Below are 24948 nucleotides of genomic sequence, written 5' to 3'. Positions count from 1 at the left end.
CTCCAACATACACAAAAATATGCTGTACAAGCAGTGGTGTTCATGTGCCTTTGTGTGCAGGTTTTGAAGCTCATCACACTGTGTTTCTGGTGAACGGTGAGGATCAGCCGTTCAATTTCACTGTCCAGAAGAACTCCTGCCTCACTGAGGGCTTTCAAAACCAATTGTTGTTGGAGCCCATGGAGGGAACAGTTCCACCCAAAAATAAGTAAGTCCAAAATTCTTCCAGATCAAGAGATTTAAATGTTAAAAGGTCACACAACAAAGTGTTTCTGCTAATTTCTTGTTAACCTTGAATAGTTTTGCATCCTTCATATCTCTAAAGAATCTTTAGTTTTATTAGATTTACAAAAGACAGATCAGCTTTACTGCTACTTTTCCGGAAAAAAAGTGTGCCCCTGGAGGGTACCATGGGCGGAGCGAGTCACAAGCAAGCAACACACACCATACATTATCGCACTTTATCTTTGGACAACTTATGATTCGCTGCGTGTGCATGTAATTTATATGCACTTACTGTATGTGACGATTGCCAACAAACAGACATTTGATGCAGTTTTATTTACCACCTGCCCCTCATGATCCGGTTGGGACCACCCCTTTTCAACAAAATCCACCTTTAAACAAACAGACTTGCACAACTCAGCTGCTTCCCCTGATAAACAAACTATATCCATTGATTTTATAAGGATGGGTTCATTGGGAAGCTGAACTAGCAAACAAAAACATTTCCCTCACAAACAAAAACACTTCTCTGGTGACGTAAATTTTGTCATACGCCGTCATACGTCCAACTGCTTTTTTGTTACTTTGCATGAGGAATCCAACTCTTTAACAATGTTAATAAGTCAGAATACATGAAATATCTTTAGACCCCCCTTTAAATATGTTTTTTGAAGAAATACTGGCAAACGGTTGGGTGTTTTCCCTGAGCTTCTTCTGTTCCTCCGATAGGATCCCATTGATTATACGGTTCACTCCCACTCGTGAGGGAGATGTAGCTTTTAATTTGGTGTTGACGGTGCAGAAGAAGCTCCAGCCTCTGACAATGAATATTAAAGGGGAGTGTTACAGACTAAATGCTCACGTACAGTATGAGAGCCCAGAGGGATCCATCAAAGAGCTCTCAGCGGACCATATTCACCCAGTGGACTTCAAACAGGTACGACCTGAAAAGTCAAGTATGCACACTTACATTATTATGCGTGCCTGTTAACTCTTTCGCCGCCATTGACGAGTTATCTCATCAATTAAGAGAAAACGTTTCCCTGCCAAAGCAGCTGCATTTCCATGTATGTTTTGAGGATCGCTCTGAATCTGATCTCTAACAAAAGTCCTTCACAAAAATTTTGTATTTTTAAGAAACCTACCCATATTTGAAAACTAATCAAGGTTTGATGAAAAGTTATTTTTTTTGAAAGCAGAAGGTCTGTTCTTTCATTTGATATATTGTATGTTTATATATTTAAAGAAGAACATTTTTTGTAAGGCATTAAACTTTTGTGAATATCATGAAAAACGCTGGCGCGAAAGAGTTAAATACATCTATGTGAAATTTTCCATCACTTAGTTTTCACCAGCACTATCTACCCCTTTTTAAATCTGAATAGGTGGAGCTAAACGATGAATCCACATGTACCTTTGTGGTGTCTAATCCTGGGAAGTTCACACTGAATGTTGAGTATGATTTGTCTGGGCCAGCAATGCTTCAGCCCCACCTGCAGGTGAAACCTAAACTAGACACAGTGCCTGCTGGAGGACAGAGCTACTGCACCGTGACCTTCTGCCCTCAGCGGAAATGTACTCTTAGGGATTCAACATTTTCCATTAAGGTAAAGTAGACCCCTGTTCTCCACTTATTGTACTGTTATATAATTTGCATATTTTGGGGCATTTTAAAATTTTCTTATTCTCATTTTGTAGATAGAGAATGGCCCGACATTCCGTTGTGCCTTAACGGGGTCTGCTTTGGTCCCAGAGTTAGAATTTTCTTTTCTCAAGCACAACTTTGGAATGCATTTCATATATTGCACTGGCATGACACCTGCTACACACACACTGGTCATTGGCAATAGAAGTAACAGAGGAATCAGGTACAGACACAGATCTTAGATTAAAAAAAAAACCCACACAAATGGTGTATTTTACATGGGTAAGAATGCATACGGCAAAGTTTGATTTTATTGTATAATTGTACAAATTTAGTCTGGACTGCTTGTTTTCCAACACATCCTTCCTGGAGGTAAGCTTCACCCCTCAAGTCCTTCCTCCCGGCGGTTCTGTGGAGGTGCTCTTCTCATTCTACCCACGCAAAGCAGTTCGTTACCAAGAGAAAGTGGTTTTTGAGATGAATAAGTGTGCCAAACAAACAGTGGAGATCCTTGGACAGGGGGTTGAGATGCAGGTGAGATAGCACTTTGTTTAAAGGAAAACACCATCGTCTTTCAATACTTTACTATGTTTTTCAACATATCTTTATTCAATGCATGCACTTAATCTACAATCTTAATCGTGTACAAATCATCGTGAATGTGTTAGCATTTAGCCTAGCTCCATTCATTCCTTAGGATCCAAACAGGGATGAATTTAGAGGCCACCAAACACTACCATGTTTTCCCTATTTAAAGACTGTGACATGTGTTGTTACACGAGTAAGTATGGTAACACAAAATAAAACGTGGGGATTTTTTTAAGCAGATAAAAAATGAGAACTAAATTGTATGGCGGAAGAGCACTTAGTTTGCAGCACTTCAAGCTCATCGCGCAGTAACTTCATCACTCCTGACTACTCCCCTTCTCGCTCAAACTTCCGTCAATATTACTGCCCCGAGGTCGAAGTGCTGCAAACTCTTCCGCCATAAAATATAGTTCTCATTTTTTATCCGCTTAAAAATCACCACGTTTTATTTTATGCCACCATACTTACTCGTGTAACTACTCATGTAATCAGGGAAAACATTGAAGTGTTTGGTGGCTTCTAAATTCATCCCTGTTTGGATCCGAAGGAATGAATTGGGCTAGGCTAATGCTAACACATTCATGACACTCTGTACAAAAATTAAGTGCCCACATTGAATAAAGATAGCTATGTGTTAATTCGTCAAAGTTGAGGTAAGAACATAGTAAAATATTGAAAAATGGTGGTGTTTTCCTTTAAACTACATTTTTAATAGTCATACATTTCCTTCCTCCTGGAACTGATATGTCTGATATGCATCATCCTCCGTTTCTCGCAGATTAACTTAGAAGACCCGGGGCATAAGGTAGTACATTTTGGAGCCTTGCAGATTGGCCAACAAAGTCGCAAATTGGTCCCTCTGGTGAACAACAGCCACTGTCCTTTGACTTTTAGTCTCGTTCGCACAAACTCTAATTACGTCCTCCAGGACCCCAGGGTAACACATGAACAAATACTGTTACTGTTTGTACATATAAACAGATTCATTAAATTCTGCGGTATATCTAAGCTGTGCTTTTTTAGGTCCTGTCAGTGAGTCCAGAAGGGCAGGTGACATTGAAGGGTGCAGGTGGACGCTGCGTGCTGGAGCTTCTCTTCTCTCCTCAGCGGCGTATTTCTCCTTTTACAGAGGAACTGCAGTTACAGTGTCTGGGTGCTGTGCGCCCCCTGCTGGTAATGAAAGGTTGCTGTCAGGGAGTGGAGGTCAGTCTGGATACAGACTACCTGCAGTTTGGAGCCGTGGTCCAGCGCTGCAAAGCCTCGCGTCGCATTATTATGCAGAACACTGGGGACATTGGGGCAAGGTATATATTCAGACATTATCACAGACCCTTGTGTTTAAATACAGTAGGTATAGTAGATTTTTTTATTTTTTTGAGTTGGTATTTGCTGTATTACTGTACAGTATGTATGCACTATACAGACGTACCTATATATGATATGTGATATAGAAGTCTCCATACGTTTTTCTGTAATCTCTTCAGATTCAAATGGGATGTAAAGAGTTTTGCTCCAGACTTCATTATTTCCCCTGCTGAGGGCTATATTACACCTGGAATGGAAGTGCCCCTTGAAGTGACCTTTGCCCCCGTCGAGTTAAGTCAAGATTTGCGCTATGAAGACCTTCGCTGTACTATAGAGAGGAGCAAACCTGTAAAACTCACCCTGACTGGCTCCTGCATTGTCCCACCAGTTGCAGCAGAGGTGAGCGGCTGCAGTAAACATAATAATGACCAGAGATATCGAGAGAGCAGAAGTCGGAAGTCTTTTGCTATGTTTCAAAACCCACAGTGAGCATATAAAGATTTTAACAAGCTCACTGTGAAAGTTAACCCAGGATGGCAGGGAACACAAATTTTATAAGTAAACTTATTTAAAGTTGTGTTAGTAGTTTCAGATGTACTGACGAAAATATTAAAGGTATAAAAATATGGACTATTCATTGCTCAGTCATTTCTCTGTTTCTCGCTTATCTTTCTTGTTCCTTATGTGTGTGGACAGGTGTTGAATTTTGTGTGTCAGGTGCGCAGTCAGTGCACTCAGTCCGTGGGTCTGTTCAATCGGATTAACCAGAGCGGGATGCTGAAGTGTGTCATAGAGGGAGAGCACTGGAGCGGGTTGCCCACTCTCCTCATTGATCCTCCTCAGCAGAACAACTATGAGATCACATACAAGCCCTTAGTCATGACTGCAGAAGGGGAGAGGCATGAGGTATATTATTTTATATAACTACTGTGTGTTTGAATACAAACAATGACACTAATTAAGATATGTTAAAGGAATAGTCAATTTCCTTCCAGAAAAATCCAGATAATTTACTCACCACGTAATCCAAAATGTTGATGTCTTTCTTTGTTCAGTCGAGAAGAAATTATGTTTTTTTTTTTTGAGGAAAACATTGCAGGATTTTTCTCATTTTAACGGACTTTAATAGAGCCCAACACTTAATACTTAAATCAACACTTAACAGTTTTTTTAAACGGAGTTTCAAAGGACTATAAACAATCCCAAACGAGGCATAAGGGTCTAGTCTAGCAAAACGATTGTCATTTTTGACAAGAAAAATAAAAAAAATTCACTTTTAAACCACAACTTCTCGTCTAGGTCCGGTCCTGTGATGCGCCAGCGTGACCTCACTTAAATGCGTAGTGACGTAGAGAGGTCACGTGTTACATATATGAAACGCACATTTGCGGACCATTTAAACAATAAACTGACACAAAGACATTAATTAGTATCATTCAACATACAACAACGTCGGAACAGTCCTCTTTCTCCACACTTGTAAACACTGGGGCGTAGTTTCGCGTTCGTCCTCTGTGATCACTTCAATTCATGACGTATTGGGTGGGGTAGCGCTGGCGCATCACAGGACCGGACCTAGACGAGAATGTGTGTTTTAAAAGTGCATATGTTTTATTTTTCTTGTCAAAAATGACAATCGTTTTGCTAGATAAGACCCTTATGCCTAGTTTGGTATCGTTTATAGTCCTTTGAAACTCTGTTGAAAAAAACTGTTAAGTGTTGAGTTAAGAATTAAATGTTGGGCTCTATTAAAGACCATTAAAATGAGAAAAATCTTGCAATGTTTTCCTCTAAAAACATAATTTCTTCTCAACTGAACAAAGAAAGACATCAACATTTTGGATGACATGGTGGTGAGTAAATTATCTGGATTTATTTTTAAGAAAATTGACTATTCCTTTAATGTACTGTAGTTTTCACCACTTGCAAATCTTTATAATTTATAGTGAATGACTCTACATCATCTCTACCTTTGCCTTTTACATAAATAATTTAGTCCAAAACACATTTTGTCACACTTTCCCAAAAGAAAGTTTTATAGTGGGCATCAAAAAGCGCCCACTATAAATACATACTCTAGAAGTCGTCAATACATTACCGTGCAGATACCAAAGCTGTGGTACAGCGTGCAACACACAGTCTTTTGACACTTTAGTTCCGCATTAAATGGAAAAGCGGCATTGAGTCTGAATTGCGTCATGTCCCGAACACATGTTCTCCTCTCTCCCTGAGGATTTCCTGCCACCTTTTACTTCCTAATCTAGTCGAAGGCAAAAACCCAAAGAAAGTGTCTGTACTTTGCTGTCTCTTGTGCAGGGCTCTGTGTTCTTCAGTTTTCCTGATGGCACCGGAGTACTGTACATATTGCACGGCACAGCTGAGCCACCTAAAGCTGAAAGCACCATCGTAGAAGAGATACAATGCAAAACCCACCACACACAGATATTGTCTGTGAATAACTGGCTGCCCAGACTTCAACGGTACTTCATCCAAATACACAATTCACAAGCAAGCACCAAACAAGCATTTAGTAAAATTTTCAATTTAGCAGTCAACCATTGTGCCTCTTGCTGCCATATTATCTTGATTAATAAACATTTCCCGTCATACATAAGCACAGACACTGTGTAATTACTGTACATTACACATAAACATGCTCATTACACATGATAAACAAGTCATTAATCCTAATCATACCCATAATGCGGCTCTCTTTGGTAACTTGCTTTATAATGATTATCACATTTATTATACATAAATACCAAATCCTATATTTTTACCTATTTTATATACTATTCTTCAGGTTTCGTGCTGTTATAGAGCTGATCAAACCAGATCGTTCAGATGGCACTGTTTCCCTCAAAGGCCAGGAATACATTGACGTTCCACCACTGGATAAGAAGAGCTACAAACTTTCCTTCTTCTCCTATAAAGAGGGCCAGTACATTGCCAAAGTAAGTTTGTGCTAATCCACAAGTTAATATATTTATGGGCTATACAACATCATGTTTCTGCATATACCGTAGGTGACGTTCAAGAATGAGACAACGGGCGAGTATTTATTCTACAATCTAAACTACAAAGCGACAGCCCCAGGAATCATCAGCACTATAGAAATGGCGACCCGGGTGAGGCAGACGGCCTCAGGGTTTGTGGAATTGGAGAACCCTCTCCTAATGGACTTGAATTTTACTGTAGAGTGCCAGAATCCAGATATTAATGTGCTTGCATCGGTCACCGTTTCTGGCCAGTCTAAGGTAGATCTTATTTTATCATCACCAGTGTTGGGGAAAGTTACTTTTAAAAGTAATGCATTGCAATATAAAGTTACGCCCCAAAAAAGTAACTTATTGCGTTACTTAGTTACTTTTCATGGAAAGTAATGCTTACGTTATTTTTAAGTTACTTTTGCGTTACTTTTTCTTACTTGGCTGAGGCTTGATCTCTTTTAGGCCTTGCAGGTGTTTTTATGACCGCAAAAATGTCAAGCTCTGACCTGCCATCTCCGTTTCTGACTCAAACTGTTCCCGCTCAGGTGCATAGAGTGCGTAATTCTATGTTAATATGTTCAGATTAATTCAGTACGTTATTTTATTTTTAAATTGAATTAATTAAACAGAAAGTAAGTTTTTTTTTAAAAGTAACTCAAATATTAATGTGTACATTTATAAAGTAATGCGTTACTTTACTCGTTACTTCATAAAAGTAATATTTTTACGTAATTGGTGTAACCAAGCGTACCGCACAAGCCCTGAAAAGTGAAGCGGCTTCACTTTTCACCAATGGAAGGGAGCGAACAGGCGTCGTCCATCTTTTTTTTACGGTCTATAGGTGTAACTTGTAATGCGTTACCCCCAACACTGATCATCACAATGCAGATATACAGTAGTATACAGTATATCCACATTTGGGATCAAAATCAAGTTTATAACTTGTAAAATAATAATTTTCTATTATTCTGTACAGTAGTTGCTTTTAAAAGGGAAACTTTGTTGTTTAGGGCACACTGACTTTTGGATACCAGCCTCTATGTAAGGGAGAGACCAAAGCCCGTCTGGTGTTGTACACTGCTGAACTCGGACACTTCTTTTACCAACTTCAACTGAAGGCATTGCCTGCACCCCCCGAAAAGCCCCTCTATTTCAGAGCCCCCCTCGGCAGCAGACACAGCATCACAGCTAAATTCACCAACTACTCTCGGGTCAAGACCGAATACATTTGCAAGGTACAATAGTATCCCACACTTTCCCATTATTCTTCCCATTCCGGCACCATACTATTGCATTTGTTTTTAATCGTTGCAATAAAGCGGTATACCGCAGACTGTAATGTGATTGTTTACACATGCTCTCTTGACTCAGGTGGACAGCCCGAACTTTATTGTGGAAAAGGCCATTAAAACGGCAGCAGGGAACCAAGCTGGCACAGAAGTCAGAGTGGTGGTCCATTTTGAACCCTGCCAGCTGGGAGAGATTCATAGCCTTCTTACCATTTCCTCTGAGCTTGGAGGGGAGTATGTCTTCCCTCTTTATGGCACATGCACCCCACCCAAAGCTCAGGGCCCCCTCGCCATCAGCTCAGGTTCCAGTGTCTCAATTTCCTTTAAGAATGTCTTTCAACAGAACACAACCTTTTCCTTTTTGGTGGATAATCCTGTCTTTACTGTTAAGGGTACAGAGACTATTTTGCCCCAGAAGACCCAGAACATCCAAGTTAGTTTTGAGGGCCCTCCATCAGGCACCAAGGGCCCATGTCATGGAAAGCTAACAATTTCATGCCCACGGATGGAGGCCCATGGACAGGGTATCTTTTGGGTTTACTATTTAAAAGGTTATTGTCCAGATCTACCTTCAGAGAAAAAAACAATATAGCTGTAGGGGATTAGTAGAGATCCATGCGGTTCTCTGGATAAAGGCTTTTATTGCAATGATATTTGAAAAAAATATATATATATTGTTTCTCTGTCAGTACATTTGTTTTAAGTTACTTTTTGACAGACTTTAAGTGTGTGTCACATAATATAATAGTAATTTATTGCCAAGATTTACAGCCGAACAGAAAATAAATGATTTTCTTCAAACTGATGCAAGTGTATGTTGGGTTTGTAATACAAGTTAACATCTGTGACTCCTGGGTTACTCTTCATAGTTCCACTAGGAGGTGCACTTGTTGCTCCTACATCACCTTTAGCATCTCCCAGCTATTGAACCATGACAGGAAAGTATCTCCCTCTTGACTGTGTGTGTGTTTCATATTTGTACTGCATGCAGTATGGGTGTGTATGAACTCGAGTGTATTAATAATCGCAAACCAAGTATGTAAGTGGAGTGAATGCAGGCAGATATTTCTCTGTAAATTGCTTGGTGTCCCTGATGTAGCCCTGTGTGCCTGACTACATTAGGTTTTTATTGTTATTTCCAGTGTGTCTTACAGAGATAAACCCCAGCCACAGTAACAAAAATACCCATTCAGTGATCTATAGACATGTAATGATGTACCACTGAGTTTGTTTATGTGTGGAAATGAGAGGCCTGTCACTGTAACGTATAAACTGGCTGCTAGGGGTGTTGATCTGAGCATCTCCAAAGACACAAGATTACCGCTTGTTGTAATTATCCAAGCTCCCTCGGTGGGGATAAAGGAGTACCAGGTTGCTGTAAGCTGCCCAAGAGATGAGATGAGATTTTTTTGTTGTTTGGCTAAATGCCTTACTACATACTGTATATGTATGCAAACTGTAGGGGGGTTGTTCCTGGTGCCAATTAAATAAAGGCCCTTTTAGATAGAATGACTTAATCACCCCTCGTAAAGGGCAGGACCGGGGAGTCTTTCAACTCACAAAGGTCATTTTAGACCAGTACAGAGATGTAATGAGGGAGTGTTACAGTACCCACCCCAAAAACTTGTCAAGCTGCTGTTTTACCATTTAATACAAATCACACAATGTTTCTGTGGGAAAAATAATGACTTTATTTAACCAATATCAATCACTGTCGTTTAACTGTGTTTAAAGCATTTTTAAACAAGCAAATAGACCTATATGGACCACACATGGTTAGAGTTTGCTGTTGGAATCTGTAATAACAGATCATGTTTTTTACCAAATTACATATTTTAATGTGGTACTTAAAGGGGACATGGCACAATATATTTTTTTAAGATGTCAAATAAATATTTGGTGTCCCCAGAGCACACATGTGAAGTTTTAGCTCAAAATACCATAAAGATAATTTATAATAACATGTTAAAATTGCCACTTTGAAGATGTGTGCAAAAATGTGCCGTTTTGGGTGTGTCCTTTAAAATGCAAATGAGCGGATGAAGTGCAAACATTGATCACAATGATGGTGGTTTGATGCAATTCAAACTCAGTTGTGCTGTGACTTATTTTTTCTCTCTCTTTCTCTCTGTACTAAATGGCTGTGCTGTGGTTGGACAGTGCAGATTTATGCCGCATTCACACCAGCCGTGGTAGAGGCGTCATGCGCGAGTGATTTCAATGTTAAGTCAATGTGAAGACGCGTTGACGCACGTCTGGAGGTCTCGCGGCGCAAATGAGGCGTTTAGCGCAGCGCGCTAGACGTGATTCCACATAGAGGCGCGAATGGTGCAAATTGAGCGTTGCCGCGGCAAATGCGTGAGTTGAAAAATGACGTGCCATGTTAACCAATCAGGAGTGACGTGATTACAGGAAGCAAGCGGAGTCGCAGAAGCCTATGGAAGGAACTCCCATGATGTGAATTCACGCATGAATGTTTCAATGACTAGAATTTCATGCGCGGCTTTCACGCGCGAATGAAGCGAGTAAACTCAAAATGTTCAAGCGGCATATTAGACGCGGTAGACGCGATTTTGACGGCTCAAAAGTGGCTGGTGAGAACCCACGGTAAGGGTGGTATTATTATAATAAGAGCTCCTTATGACATGATTCAATGACCTATTTTTTACGTGCTTGCAGAGAATGGTTTACCAAATTACTGGATTGGTCTTTTTCACATTTTCTAGGTTGATAGAAGCACTGGGAACCCAACTATACCACTTAAACATGGAAAAAGCCAGATTTTCATGCCATGGCCCCTTTAAAGCTATAAAATGAATGTTGTTTGAACCACTTTAGATGTATTGTACAGATTTTATAAACCCTATAACCCTGCTAAAGAAAAGCAATAGAAATTCTAAAGGTTTCCATTACAAATACCATTATGAACCACAAAGGGTCCCATTAAAACAATTACAGTAATCCTTTATGTTGTGTTTTGGCCCTTATTACATTAGGATTTAATTGTGTTCTATTGGTTCTCATTCACTAGATCCCACCAACCCAACACATTACCACAGAGGCCCACAGAGACAATTATAGTTCCAATTAAAACCAATATAATTCTCATTATAACCATTGAACCCATCAATATTTCTGTGATGCTTTCTATTGTTTTAGCTGAATTTAAAGTTCTGTAGATTAAAAACCAATCCAGATAAATTCCGATAGCCCAAAATAAACCTCGACCACCTCTTGATAAAGTTTAGCATGTGCTCTCTCCCGTGCTGCCTTTTGTTCTTTTTTCTGCAACTATACCAAATGAATTACACTTGCTCCAATTAGGGATGACAGGAGGGGCGAGTTTTAGGATGCGTGACGTCACGTGGGAGGGAGGGGTCGCCCCCATAGCGCGCAGCATGAACGCTCCGCGGCAAAAGGATGTGTGAACAAGCAGCGCGTTACTGCAGGGACGGTGTCCACAAACTGCTCCACAAAGAACAAGCCAAACTCCGGGCACAGGACAGCAAAGAGCAGCCCACCCCCGGGGCTCAGGACAGCGAGATAGCGACGGCTGCACAGTCCGGAAACAGCGGCGCTCAGCCCGGTGGAATTGACGGGCTCGTCCGCTGGATAGTCACCAAGATGAGCGACAACAAGAGCATCTCTACCCGGGAATATGCGAAGGAGGAGGCGGCCGTAGCTCAGGAGCAGTTCTTCGCACCGGAACCACGGAAAGGCATCTCTGTCATTTTGGATGTAGGTGTTTCAATTTTTGTTGTGTTTATAACCAAAAAACAACTTTGTTTTGTCCCTTACTCAAAATTTACCCCGGTTTAACTAGAGTAACAAATAGTTTTATTCGATTTAAACCGTAATAACCCAAAGTTTAACCATAATATGTGCGTTAACTGTGGTGATACAAATAGCAACCATTCCTCCAAAAACATTAGTTACTTCACTTTTATTATAATCAAACCAGGGTTAATTTCCCAAAGGGTTTAAACGAGATCAGAAGAGTTTTGAATAATTGCATGTAGGCTATGCGTATCCAGCCAAATGCTGGATACTACAACAGATTTTCCATTTACTGTAGTGAATACAACAGAGTAACATCGACCTATAACTTTATAGCCAATGCCGTGCAGTTGTTTTTGCAACCCTATAGGATTTATTCAATATTAGAGCATCTGATGATATATTACCGTACACTAAAAGCTTATGGAAGTTGAAACATTGCGCGCGACCGCGCTCACTGACTGTTACATTTGCGCTTTCAGTAACCTACAACCTTTAATTAAATGCAAAATTATGTCAAAACACAATGTTATATCGTAAAAAACAGCGGGAAACAGTCGAGATGGTGTATCCCGCAGTACCACTCAGCGTGAGGTTATAAACCAATTTTTGCTCTGATTTCATGGGCGGATCTCAGAGCGCGTGCCCAAATCTAAATAATTTATTGCGCTTTTGCCGTGCGCGTGGCTGTTAAGCTTTGTGGCTGAATGCTGTGCTGCGGTCTCAACACACAGTATTGATTAAGTAGGTCAAATATTGCCTCAGTATTGTTCATCGGTGATGGATAATTAAATATATATATTTTTTATCTCTGGAGATTTATTGGGGTAAAACATTAAGAGAGTGATAAGAAAGTAGTTCAGTTCCAGATAGATACTCTCAGGTAGGATTTAACATGGGAAAAAACTAATTAAGAAATTCAGAAAAGACTTGAGGCACAATTGTACCCTACTTCACATAATTTAAATAAAAAAACATCACTTACTCTTTTTTTTTATCCTTCCAACAGGTATGGTATCTAGCAATTGCTGTGTAACCTTGTGCATTTATTAGTATTATTGCCGCCTTTGACGCTTTGGATAAAAGCATTTGCTAAATGTTTAAATGTAAATAAATCTAGAAAGAGTTGTGTAGATAATGAGGTGGTGTTGTTCATGTATTTTATATAGTAAGTGTGTGTGTAGGCTACACAAGTTCTCACAGAGACTTGGATGGGAGCGCAGGTGCTTGTAAAGGAATTGATTTTTCTCTATGCTTTGTGGCAGAATTCCATTACTTAACTCAATCTATCTCTACCAAATTACACCTGCACTGCCCTGGCTGTTCCAGGATCAGCCATTGCTCTCCTAAAAAAAGCTCAGTAATGCATTGATAAACAGCCACGGATAGCCCCACCACAATTTCTTTAGTTTTCCATATAACAGTCTTCATTAAAGAGAGATCTAGTTATGAAGACCTATTTCCGAAAGCTTTCGATTCATTGGCTGTGTCTCGAACAAGCATGAAGAGATTCACAGGGTGTGTCGGTGTCAATTCTCTCTGCCTGGTTTCCCCAAACCTGACAGCAGAAACTAAGAGGAACACTAACAAGCTGTCATAAAGAAAGCTGTGTTCACACTCTTCATATTCCATCCTTACATCATCATATCCTAAACCTTGCCAGGGACTAATTAGCTGAATTCAATGTGCATCTGTCTATTGATTTTTTTCATGTTTTATAACTAGTCTTGAATGTTGTGTAGGTTTACTTTATGCTTAGAAATCATGCTTTTGTGTGAGAATTGAGAGATGCTTTCCTGTTAGTTGGTGACTGCACGGGACATTTACTAAAGACTTCATCACCCTATTGACTTTAAAATACAAATAGTTTTGGCATTTGTGCAGTGAACTGGATCTGAGCCAAACAGTGGAGAATCAATCTTATTGAAATGGCTAAATTTGACTTAAATAATAACTAGTTATTCCAATCTTAGCTCTTAAAAACGTGCTTCACGATGGCATAGAAGAACGATTTCTTTGGCGGTATGGTTCTATGGAGAACCTTTAACATTACAGGGGCCATGCGACAAGACTTTTTTAAGATGTAAACTAAATCATTGGTGTCACCAGATTACATATGCGAAGCTTTAGCTCAAAAAAACCCCCACAAATAATTTATTGTAACATGTTAAATTTACCACTGTGAAAGTACAAGCAAAAATTTACCGTTTTGGGTGTGTCCTTTAACTCTTTCACCGCCAGCGTTTTTAAAAAAAGTTGCCAGCCAGCGCCAGGGTTTTTCATGATTTTCACCAAAGTTTAATGCCTTCCAGAAAATGTTCTTCTTTAAACATATAAACATACAATATACCAAATGAAAGAACAGACCCTCTGCTTTCAAACAAAAAAAACCATTTCATCCTACCTTCAGTGGTTCTTTTGTAATCAGCTTTTGAATATGGGTAGGTTTCTGCAAAAACACCACATTTTGAGCAAAAAGCAGAGATAATTCCATTTTTGTGACGGAATTTTCATAGAGATCCCATTCAGAGCGATCTTTAAAACAGACACGGACATGCAGCTGCTTGCCATAGGGCAATACTTCGGGTTTAAAAAGTTGCGGACCTTATCCACCTGGTGGCCAATAGCGGTATTGCGGAAAGACGGAAAATCTCGTCAGTGGCGGGGAAGCGTTTTCTCTTAATTGACGAGATATCTCGTCAATGGCGGTGAAAGAGTTAAAATGCAAATGAGCTGATGAAATGCAAACACTAATCGCAATGATGGTGGTTTGTTGAATTTAAAACTTAATTGTGCTGTCAATTTTTTTTCTCGCTGTTTTCTCTATCTGCACTAAATGGCAGTGACGTGGTTGGATAGTGCAGATTAAGGGGTGGTAGTGTTATAATGAGATCCCCTTATGACATCATAAGGAGAACCAAATTTCAATTATCTATTTTTGTCCACATGCTTGCAGAGAATGGTTTACCAAAACTAAGTTACTGGGTTGATCTTTTTCACATTTTCTAGATAGAAGCACTGGGGACCCAATTATAGCACTTAAAGATGGAAAAAAGACAGATTTTCATACCATGGCCCCTTTAAAGAATGAGAAATGTTTTTTTTAAACATTTTTAAGACTATAAAAGTTATGAAAGAATGGTTCGTTGAAGAACTACAAATAGTTCCTCTATAGCAGGTGTCTCCAACCCTGCTTCTGATGAGCTAGCTACCGTCCTGCAGATTTTAGTTACAACTTAGCTCCAACAGACCTGTCTGTAATTATTAAGCAACCCTGAGCACCTTGATTAGCTGCTTCAGCTGTGTTTATTTGGGCTTGAAACTAAATTCTGCAGGACGGTAGCTCACCAGGTGCAGGGTTGGAGACCTCTGCTGTATGGAGTCACTGAAGAACCTTTTAAGCACCTTTATTTTTTTAAGAGTGTATCTTTGTAGCTCACATTAGTACTGTAGACCTTGGGTGGCTGTCCTCTTTTCATGTCATATGGAGATCTATCATATGTGGTGGAAGTGGAACCAAACTGGGTCACCTACATGGAATACTCCACATTCATAAAAATAAAATCCTGATAATTTACTCACCCCACGTCACCCAAGTTGTTTATGTCTTTATTTATTTAGTCGAGAAAAAATTACGTTTTTTGAGGAAAACATTCAAAGATTTTTCTTAATTTAATAGGCTTTATTGGACCCCAACAGTTTACAGTTTCAATACAGTTTAAATATGCAGTTTTGACGCAGCTTCAAAGGACTCCAAACGATACCAAACAAGGCATATGGGTCTTATCTAGCGAAATGATTGTCATTTTCGACCAGAAAAATAAAAAATAAGCACTTTTAAACCACAACTTCTCATCTTACACCAGCCGTGTGAAGCCCCAAGCAAGTATTTGCGTAAGCCCATTGAAAGGTCACGCGTCACATATGTGAAACGCACATTTGCAGACCATTTTAATCAATAAACTGACGCAAAGACATTAATAAGTATCATTCCACATACAACAACGTCGGAATGGTCCTCTTTCTCCAGGGGGTAGTTTCACATACGTCATCATGTGGGACCTTTCGACATGCTTACGCGAAATGACAAGTTGTGGTTTAAAAGTACATTTTTTTTTTTCTTGCCGAAAATGACAATCTTTTACTAGATAAGACCCTTATGCCTCGTTTGGGATCATTTAGAGCCATTTGAAGCTGGAATTTTAAACTGCATTGAAACTGTAAACTGTTGAGGTCCAATAAAGTCTATTAAATTAAGAAAAATCCTGTAATGTTTTTCTCCAAAAACCTTATTTCTTCTCGACTGAACAAAGAAAGACATCAACATTTTGGATGACATGGGGGTGAATAAATTATTAGATTTTCTTTTTTGTAAAAGTGGTGTATTCCTTTAAGTGATAAATGGTATTTAACACAAGCTTTAATCTTGAATCCTTTAAGGAGTCTTCTGCAAATAAAGGGCAAATAAGAGTCTGACACTAAATGTTAGGGTGTTTTTCTTTTATAAGGCACCTGAAAGGCATTTTTTTTTTCATTTTTTCTCAGAGGTTATTTTTTTCTACTTATTTGATATAACATTAGCAAATTTGCAGCCATGTTACCTTCACGTCTACAATAGATGGAGTTTAAAACCCTGATTTATGTATTTTTGCAATAAAAATCTATTAAACAAAAGTTAAATCGATTACATTTATGCAAATTGGGAGAAAATGCAACATGAGTGACAGCCTCGCAAATTTAGTATTCAGTAAAATAACTAAAGCAGTTTTACTTTAGTAACATTAAACATTAAAGTTCCAATGAAATCAAAACTGACAAGTCTAGGTAATATTTTTTTAGGTAATATTGCAGTGTTTATTACAAACAATTTATCCGTGTAATTCATGTGCCCTCATAAACTTTAAAGGGGACAGAGAACAAATTTTTTTTCCTTGTCTTTGTTGAATAATAGTAGTCTACTCGCATTCACGAACATACAAAAAGTGCTAAACATGCTAAACATCTCGGTCTCATAGAAATTCCTCTTTTAGAAATGTCAGCCAGAATACAGCCCAATCTAAAAAATGGCGGGCGATACATCGGAGCATCACTAGACACAGCCCATGTGGTCCACTACTGCAGGTGTTTGCAGTGGATGCACGATGTCCATTTACCCATTTGGTGTGGCTTTTCAGTTTGTTCTGTGATGGTGAAGCATCCTGACAGCTGGAACCCAGTTAGTTCTCAGAATTGAATGAAGCATCTGTCTCATCCTAGTGAGAATCACTTTATGCTACAGAAGGTGATCGCTCTTTTGTAGCAGATCAAATGAGTTGTCAGTACACGTTTTGATTATTGGATGTTCGTCACACGCTCCCACTCCCACGCAATTAACTTTCATTGTGTTTATCAAGTCAATATTATCAGAAAATGTAAAGGGTGAATAGACTGCTGTAAAATTACCCATAGTGGGCCATGCTTCTCGGCACATTCTATTGACTGGGCAAGTAAGGATTTTCTTCTGTTACAAGAGTCTTAAGGGCTTTATTTCACATCTGATTGGTCAATGTAACCAGGTTGTTCTTTCAGAAATAAGTACCTCAGTCAATCACCTACTAACTGAACCTAATTGATCTGCAACTTACAAATCCCTGTTTTGATGATGATAAAAAGAAACTTAAAAGGTAATTTTGTCATTTCTGCGGTCGGTCCCCTTATCAATCTAAGGATTAATGGCTATTCTGTGTATCATGCAATTGCTTTGAAATCAGTCTGTCTATAGATCCACCTCCTCCTTTATTGGCTTTTTTGAGTGGGTTTAAGTGACTGATGGTTGACATCGAGTCCTAGAGAGAACAGCCTTTTAATTACTTTAATTCATCTTTTCCACTTCATACTTTGCTACTTTGCTGCAGTAAATGTCTAAAAATATGAATGGCAGTGTATAATGAAGGCATTAATGATTCAACTTTTACATAAGGTGGAAGGATTCAGCCTGCCGCATTTAATGGTTTAATAATACTTTGGGTAGGATTAAACATTGCTACTATAGCTTGCTCAACCAATGAATAGGTTTTATGTGGTAGATTATGATTTGTAGCTGATAGGGTTCATCTGGGTTTTCTTGGCATACAGTACTTAATTTATGTGCAAGGGTACTGCAGCTGAATTAAATGTGAGTGTAATTAATAAATGATATTCATAAATTTCTCTCTTTCTCTGTGTGTGTATTGTTTCAGATTTTCCGGAGAGCTGATAAGGATGGTGAGTGTGAAACTACATTAAAATCTGTGTTTAAAATATGATTCATTGTCTTGTTGAATGATACTTGTTTTGTATCACATTGTTGCTCATGTTGTTTTGGTATGCCACTTTCACACATACAGCCCTCTCCAGAAATTAAACAGTAATTTTCCATTTAGGCATGAGCGTTGGAATCATTATATGTGGGTGAGACAGGACCCACCCACTTTTTAAGATCAATAAAGGACCCACTCATATTCCAGTTCCCTTGTCAGAGCACCATCAGTCAAATCCATTTCACTTCCTTATTAGGGAATCCCCTAATAAATCAAACTCTGTTCCGCGTTTCAGCGACAGCCTTGACTTCCACACTGCTGCTTCCTCAAATCCATTTCACTTGGCTCATTAAGAGTCCATATAAATTAAACTCCATTTCGTGTTTTCACTACTTTCGCCAACTGCACAAAAGGTAAGTAAGCAAAGCATTTAGGCAATAAAAGCAAATGTTTAATTAAAAGGCACCAGAATACAAGAAAATGGCATCTATTTCAGTAAATGCTTTGGACCCACCCACATTTTTTTTTTTTTTTGCTTCCGACGCCCATGCATTTAGGGAACATTTCACAGAAATTTCTTTAAGGAGAAATTAAAGCAAATACTGTATGAGGTTAGGACTTAAAGTCTGATTTAAAGGGATAGTTCGGCCAAAAATGATATTAAACCCATGATTTACTCACCCCCAAGCTGTCCGAGTTGCATATGTCCATCGTTTTTCAGACAAACACATTTTCGGATATTTTAGAAAATGTTTTAGATCTTTCAGTTGATTAAATGTAATGTTACGGGGTCCACCCATAGTCCACGACCTTCAAGTCCAAAAAAAGTGCGTCCATCCTTCACAAATTAAATCCAAACGGCTCCAGGATGATAAACAAAGGTCTTCTGAGGGTAATCTGTGCGGTGTTGTTGTAGAAATATCCATATTTAAAACTTTATAAACTAAAATAAATACCGCCATCTTAGTCGCGTCCGCATTCAGGATGAGAGCTTACGCAGCCTACGGAGGTTACTCTGCTGCTGCTCTGTGCCACCGCCCTCCGAATTTGTCATACGTCACTAAGAAAAGTGCGTACACTATGCTAATACTCTCTCCTGAATACAGAGGAGTTTAAGATGGCGGCGCTACCGGAAGGTATTTATTTACGTTAATAAAGTTTTAAATATGGATATTTCTACAACAACACCGCGCGGATTACCCTCAGAAGACCTTTGTTTATCATCCTGGAGCCGTTTGGATTTAATTTGTGAAGGATGAACGCACTTTTTTTGGACTTGAAGGTCGTGGACTATGGGTGGACCCCGTAACATTACATTTAATCAACTGAAAGATCTAAAACATTTTCTAAAATATCCGAAAATGTGTTTGTCTAAAAAACGATGGACATATGCAACTCGGACAGCTTGGGGGTAAGTAAATCATGGGATTAATATCATTTTTGGCTGAACTATCCCTTTAAGCCAATACCAATGCTCTAACAATCTATATGCAGTATTGTTTTTTTATCAATAGCCTAGTTACATGTGTGAAAGGGGCTGTTACCCTTACCAATATACTGCTATAATAGTGCAGTATGATAGTTCATATGAAGTGCTTTTGGGAATTCTTACCAAAATTGGCTAACTGTTTTCCATGCTTGCTGCTTTAAAGGAAAAACACCACAATTTTTTTTATATTTTACTATGTTCTTACCTCAACTTTTATCAGTGCGTGCACTTTTAATCTTTGTACAGCGCTTCGTGAATGTGTTTGCATTTAGCCTAACCCCATTCATTCCTATGGCTCCAAACAAAAGTTGTATTTTGTGCCACTATACTTACTCGTGTAACAACCAGTGTTGGGGCTAGTTACTCAAAAAAGTAATATATTACGTATTACATATTACTCTCAAAAATAGTAATGCCTTACTTTACTTTATTACTCCCTGGAGAAAGTAACTAGTTATATTACTAGTTATATTACTAGTTACATTTTTTTTCTGGACAAGAATGTTTATTTGGGCAAGCCACGGCCAAGAAAATGCTGGCTTCCTTACCCGCTACCGGACGTGGGGCACAGCGTTCGGAGAAACATTAAAGAGTGTGCACTTCACCGTCAAGTTATTTTCCTTCCGTTGAACGTAATAAAATATGACTGAATCTCCACCCGTCGAAACTAGCTTTCTGTTGCTGGGAACCTTCCTCTGAAAAAGAGCTTGCCGTTGTTGATGCTTCCATTTTCCCGATCTGTCTTTGAGTGTGCCGCTGCCGCTCTGTGCTGCTGGCTGCCGGGTGTCGACCAATCTGTGATGGTAAATGATACCTCGTGCCAAACTTAGACCAATCACTGTTCCATTCACGCCCACCTCCCCTTCCCTTTTGTTCTCTGTGTTTTGTGCCTTGTGTGATGAAGGTGCTACTGGCGAATGTAACTCAAGTAACTAGCTCAGGAAAACTGTAATAATATTACCATTTTCAGACGGGTAATGCCTTACACTACTAGTTACTGAAAAAAGTAATATTATTACAGTAACTAGTTACTTTGTAACTAGTTACACCCAACACTGGTAACAACTCATGTAACTACTCATGTAACAGTCTATAAATGGGGAAAACATGGAAGTGTTTGGTGGCTTCTAAATTCATCCCTGTTTGGAGCCATAAGAATGAATGGGGCTAGGCTAAATGCTAACACATTTGCTGTACAAAGATTAAAAGTGCATGCATTGAAAAAAGATAGGGATCTATTAATTTGTCTAAGTTAAGGTAAGAACATAGTAAAATGTTGAAAAACGGTGGTGTTTTTCTTTAATAATCATATTATCTGTAGGACTGAAATATTTGCTTATTCCAAGAAATCTAATTAATGTTTATATAAAGCACAACTAAACACATTTTTGTTACTCTGCACTATTAGCTTTAAATATCTTCACAATCTTTCTCCTCACATACTAACAGCTGAAAGAGAGAAGAAACGTTTCATGAAAGGGAATGGAAATATGCATCTGTACACTTCTTTTAACATACTGTAATGCTATTTAACTTGCAACAAAAATGGCAAAGCCATGTGCTAATTGATTTTAGATAAGCCTCATTATGCAAATGCGTCTCTTATCCATATTCAAATTCTGTGTGTCCGTAGGACAATACATAATTTGACATGCTAAAATCTATGAATCAGAAGCTTTAATATTCCCTTCATTTGAAATTACATTTCATCCATTTGGACTAATATAATTTTTGAGTCTTGAGCTCTTTTCCAATAATATCAGACCTAAATCTACCGTAATCCATTTTGTTTGTTCTACTGCATTAATCTTTGGACTGAGATGAAATATACATCCAAAACTTTTCTTTATTTTAGTTTGTGTTTTAGTTACTGTGAAACTTGCATGCACCTAAAAGAAAAGCTTTAAGTCGATGCAAATAGCCGAGAGAGAAAACCAGCTACAGACCGTCTTGTTAAAAGCAATAGTTGCTATCTGATGTGTTGCTAGCACAATTTGTGTTATTTTTAAACTACTCCCCTGAGAACAGCTTTGTGAGAGTATTAATGAGCGAGAGAGTACTTGCGAAAGAAAGCAAGACTGACACGGTACCACAAGCAGATGGGTACCATATTTTGCAAAACTTTGGCTTTTAAACACACAACTCTCTAACAAGAGACAAAGCACAGCAACTTAATTAGCCTATGGCTTTGAGAGCTAACCTCGTAGAAGTGAAACATACTTCATCTTTTTTTCAAACAGAGCTGGATGCATTGCATGCCTTGAACAAAATTTTGCATCAGAATAAAACCATCACACACTGAGAGCAAACAACACCCTGAGTCTCATGTCAACCCATTGCATTGCTTTTATACAGCAGGATTGATTGGTTACATCATGCATTTGCAGCAGGCTGAGAGAATCATTAGTGTCTGTTGTACAGAGGAAATGACATGCACTTTTGGCCCAAGAGCTCGCAGTCTCGGTCTGCCAGGCTCTGCCTCTTTCTTTTTGATTACCTGAACCATGCATCCGCCCAGGCTGTTGACACTAGAGCGGCGTGGCGGAGACCTGCGTGACCCATCACCTGATCTGCATCTGCAGCTCGCCGTACTAAATATATCACAGCTTTTAGAGAAGGGAGAGATGTACCTGTAATGACAGACAAGTGAGCGCTAATGGAAATTTAATTGCCTGCTTGAGCTGTTTTCAATTCTGTGCACAGTGTTCAGGATTTCCAACATCCAAATATCTCGCAGGGGCAGGGAGAGCAGGATTTTTGTGTGTTGTTGTGTAGTAAATGAGAGAGAGAAAATTTGAAGGTGTTTGCCTGTCTCACTGAAGCCGTGTGTACATATTTAAATGGGTAGTTCATATGAAGTGCTTTTGGGAATTCCTACCAAAATGTTATAATCATAAATTATCTGTAGGACTAAAATATTTGTCATTATAAATGCAGATATTTAAATTAAACTAGTCTAGGCAAAAAGGTAAATAAATACAATTAAATTTAAAAGAAAGATGAGTGACATTTATATAAAAATGTAAAATGTTTATTAAAATAAGTGTGACTTTCATGTACAAACACATGATTTTCTCCTCTCTAGTCCCACACTTTAGATCCATGGCTTCTCACTGATAGTAAATGAGTGTTTATGTGTTTGTCCTCACTGACAATAAATATGACAGCTATCTCCCTCGCAGAATGACAGCAGAAAGGCTTTCCTGCTCCAGATCTTATGAATCATTAAAGCTGTGAACAAAAATCAAAAGATGGGCAAATAATGTTTTGAGTTCGTTCTCAGTTACATATTTTCTTTGTGATGATACTCTTCCAGAAAATCTTGTATATTTATTTTTATACTGGACTTTGTTATGTAATGTTATATATTTATGGCTCATAGGATGGTTGTGTTTGCTTATTGTGGACTTCTTTTACTACAGTATAGGCTTGCTTCTGGCTTATTGTGTGTAACACACAAATCCTGTTTACGCTCATTAATAAGGCGCTTTTGGACACCACATGTACCTGAATTCTCCAGGGGTCAGTTCTTAAGTTATTGCCACCAGGAACGTCAACACATGTTGTTTGCATTTTGGATCAATAGAAGCTCATTACATGATTCTTTTGATATTTTCCTGAGCTGTGCTTGGTTTTGTGGATGAGCAGAAAAGGGTCAATTGATTGTTTTCAGCCTGTCTGTCTGTCTGTCTGTCTATCTAGTCGTCATTGGTAGTGATATGAATGGTTGTAATCGCAACAGTGTGAATGGCCGCCCTAGTATAAAGAGCCAATTGTCAAACAAAATCCTCTGGGATAAGACTGTGCAGAATTGACAGGTCTTATTGACAGGTGTTATAATCAAGGACTTTGCATGCTATAACATGACTGCAGGAGGTGCAATGATGTTATGCCGCTTTTCCATTGCACAGTACCCCACGGTTTAGTCGGGTTAGCTCACCTTACTTTGTCATGGTTAGCTTTTTCATCGAGTTTGGTATCACTTCATAGTGGGAGGGATTATAGGCGTGTCGTTATATTTGCGCTGCCTACTGCTGTGACATCATACAAGTGAGAGCGTTGTTGTAAATTCCCATTTATTTATTTCTCAGTCCGCCACAACATTAAAATTGGCCACCACTTATAGATGTTTGTTCATCGCGTTTATAACTACCTCTGTCTTACATGACAGTTTCTGTACAAACACCCGCAGCCTCAGTAGTTGACGCACTCCGCTGAGCCTCAATAAAGTTGCGTTTAAGCATATAATGCTGACGTGCTTGTCACGAATGTACCGCCACAAACTGCAAGTTTGGAAAAAACTGTTATGGTGTCCCTGATTCTCAACCTGTGGATGTTTTTCGTCGCTAAAATGGAGTTTGGGAACTTCTAGCAGAGCACAGATGACATGTTTGCTCGAGCGCAAGCTAGCACTGAGGTAAAGCTAATCTTTTACATTATAGCGATGACGCATAGTGACGATTCTCTGAGACCAATCAGTGATCTACAGTGTTTTCGCGTCATGTTTGGTATCAGCTCGGGTCGCTTGGAACCCCAACCGAGGTGGTACGAAAAAAAGTATTGGGTACTACGTACTGAACCCAATGGAAAAGCTCCCAAAAGTAAGCTGACCCGACCCAAACTAAACCAAACCGTGGGGTACTATGCAATGGAAAAGCGCCATTGCGTAGTGTCCAAAAATAGTACCCTGCTATTGAAAGATACTAAGGGGAATATTTTTGGCTTCTGCATAATATCACTACGCCTCCTGCAGCCATGTTACGGCAGCAAAGTCCTTGATTATAATGGCAGGATGATAGTATAGTTCCTAGCCATAACTGCCTAGAAAATCGCAACTTTAAATTTTTCATCGGTCTTAGTACACGATGTAACTACAGAAGATTCAAGTTTTAAATAGAAAAAGTAGCGAAACTTTTTGGTTATTTTTTAGGCGTGATGTTAATGGCCTAATCAGATTCAATGGATTATGCTAAGCTATGCTAAAAGTGGTAGCGCCAGACCCAGAGATCAGCTGAATGGATTCCAAAACGGTTAAAATGTAATGTTTAACTCTAGGGAGCTAGAAAATTTGCATGTTTTTTCAAAAAAAAAATGGAGTGTCCCTTTAAGGGTAGTAAGGCCGTCCCAATTCAAAGGATGCTTAAAATGAAGCCTCAATGCGTCTTATTTCTCCGCGCTGTTAAGGATAGAATGAATAAATCCTTTACAGCCTAGACTATCCCAAGATTCGTTACACAGCTGAATATAACGGCGGGATATTTTAAATAAACAATACAAACCCTTATTAAATAAATGTGTATTTAGCAGAAAAAATGTTTTTTTGTCACTGTTTTAGTATTATAAGTTAGGTTTTGTATGACTA

The 24948-nt window shown here is 38.9% G+C and overlaps 2 protein-coding genes across 5 annotated transcripts in view; both read left to right on the top strand.

Annotated features, from left to right (window-relative positions):
- Positions 1 to 9334, top strand: part of hydin (HYDIN axonemal central pair apparatus protein) — an 85722-nt gene extending 76388 nt beyond the window's left edge. Inside the window, exons 68-81 of the mRNA XM_073815748.1 lie at positions 61 to 208; positions 955 to 1162; positions 1611 to 1832; positions 1924 to 2093; positions 2206 to 2404; positions 3237 to 3395; positions 3482 to 3762; positions 3943 to 4162; positions 4460 to 4669; positions 6080 to 6243; positions 6567 to 6717; positions 6790 to 7020; positions 7764 to 7988; positions 8125 to 9334. Coding sequence (XP_073671849.1) covers positions 61 to 208; positions 955 to 1162; positions 1611 to 1832; positions 1924 to 2093; positions 2206 to 2404; positions 3237 to 3395; positions 3482 to 3762; positions 3943 to 4162; positions 4460 to 4669; positions 6080 to 6243; positions 6567 to 6717; positions 6790 to 7020; positions 7764 to 7988; positions 8125 to 8634 — 3098 coding nt within the window. The 3' untranslated portion in view covers positions 8635 to 9334. The remainder of the gene's footprint in view (positions 1 to 60; positions 209 to 954; positions 1163 to 1610; positions 1833 to 1923; positions 2094 to 2205; positions 2405 to 3236; positions 3396 to 3481; positions 3763 to 3942; positions 4163 to 4459; positions 4670 to 6079; positions 6244 to 6566; positions 6718 to 6789; positions 7021 to 7763; positions 7989 to 8124) is intronic.
- A 2101-nt stretch (positions 9335 to 11435) lies between these two features.
- The window catches only part of necab2 (N-terminal EF-hand calcium binding protein 2), a 107729-nt gene continuing 94216 nt past the window's right edge, over positions 11436 to 24948 (top strand). For all 4 annotated transcript variants that reach the window (XM_073815747.1, XM_065279047.2, XM_065279048.2 and 1 more), the window contains exons 1-2: positions 11436 to 11780; positions 18038 to 18062. In XM_073815747.1, coding sequence (XP_073671848.1) covers positions 11463 to 11780; positions 18038 to 18062 — 343 coding nt within the window. In that variant the 5' untranslated portion in view covers positions 11436 to 11462. The remainder of the gene's footprint in view (positions 11781 to 18037; positions 18063 to 24948) is intronic.

The sequence above is a fragment of the Paramisgurnus dabryanus genome, chromosome 9, assembly GCF_030506205.2.
Source record: "Paramisgurnus dabryanus chromosome 9, PD_genome_1.1, whole genome shotgun sequence".
NCBI lineage: Eukaryota > Metazoa > Chordata > Actinopteri > Cypriniformes > Cobitidae > Paramisgurnus > Paramisgurnus dabryanus.
Note: the sequence above shows the minus strand (reverse complement) of the source record. Positions and strands in the feature narration are given on the sequence as shown.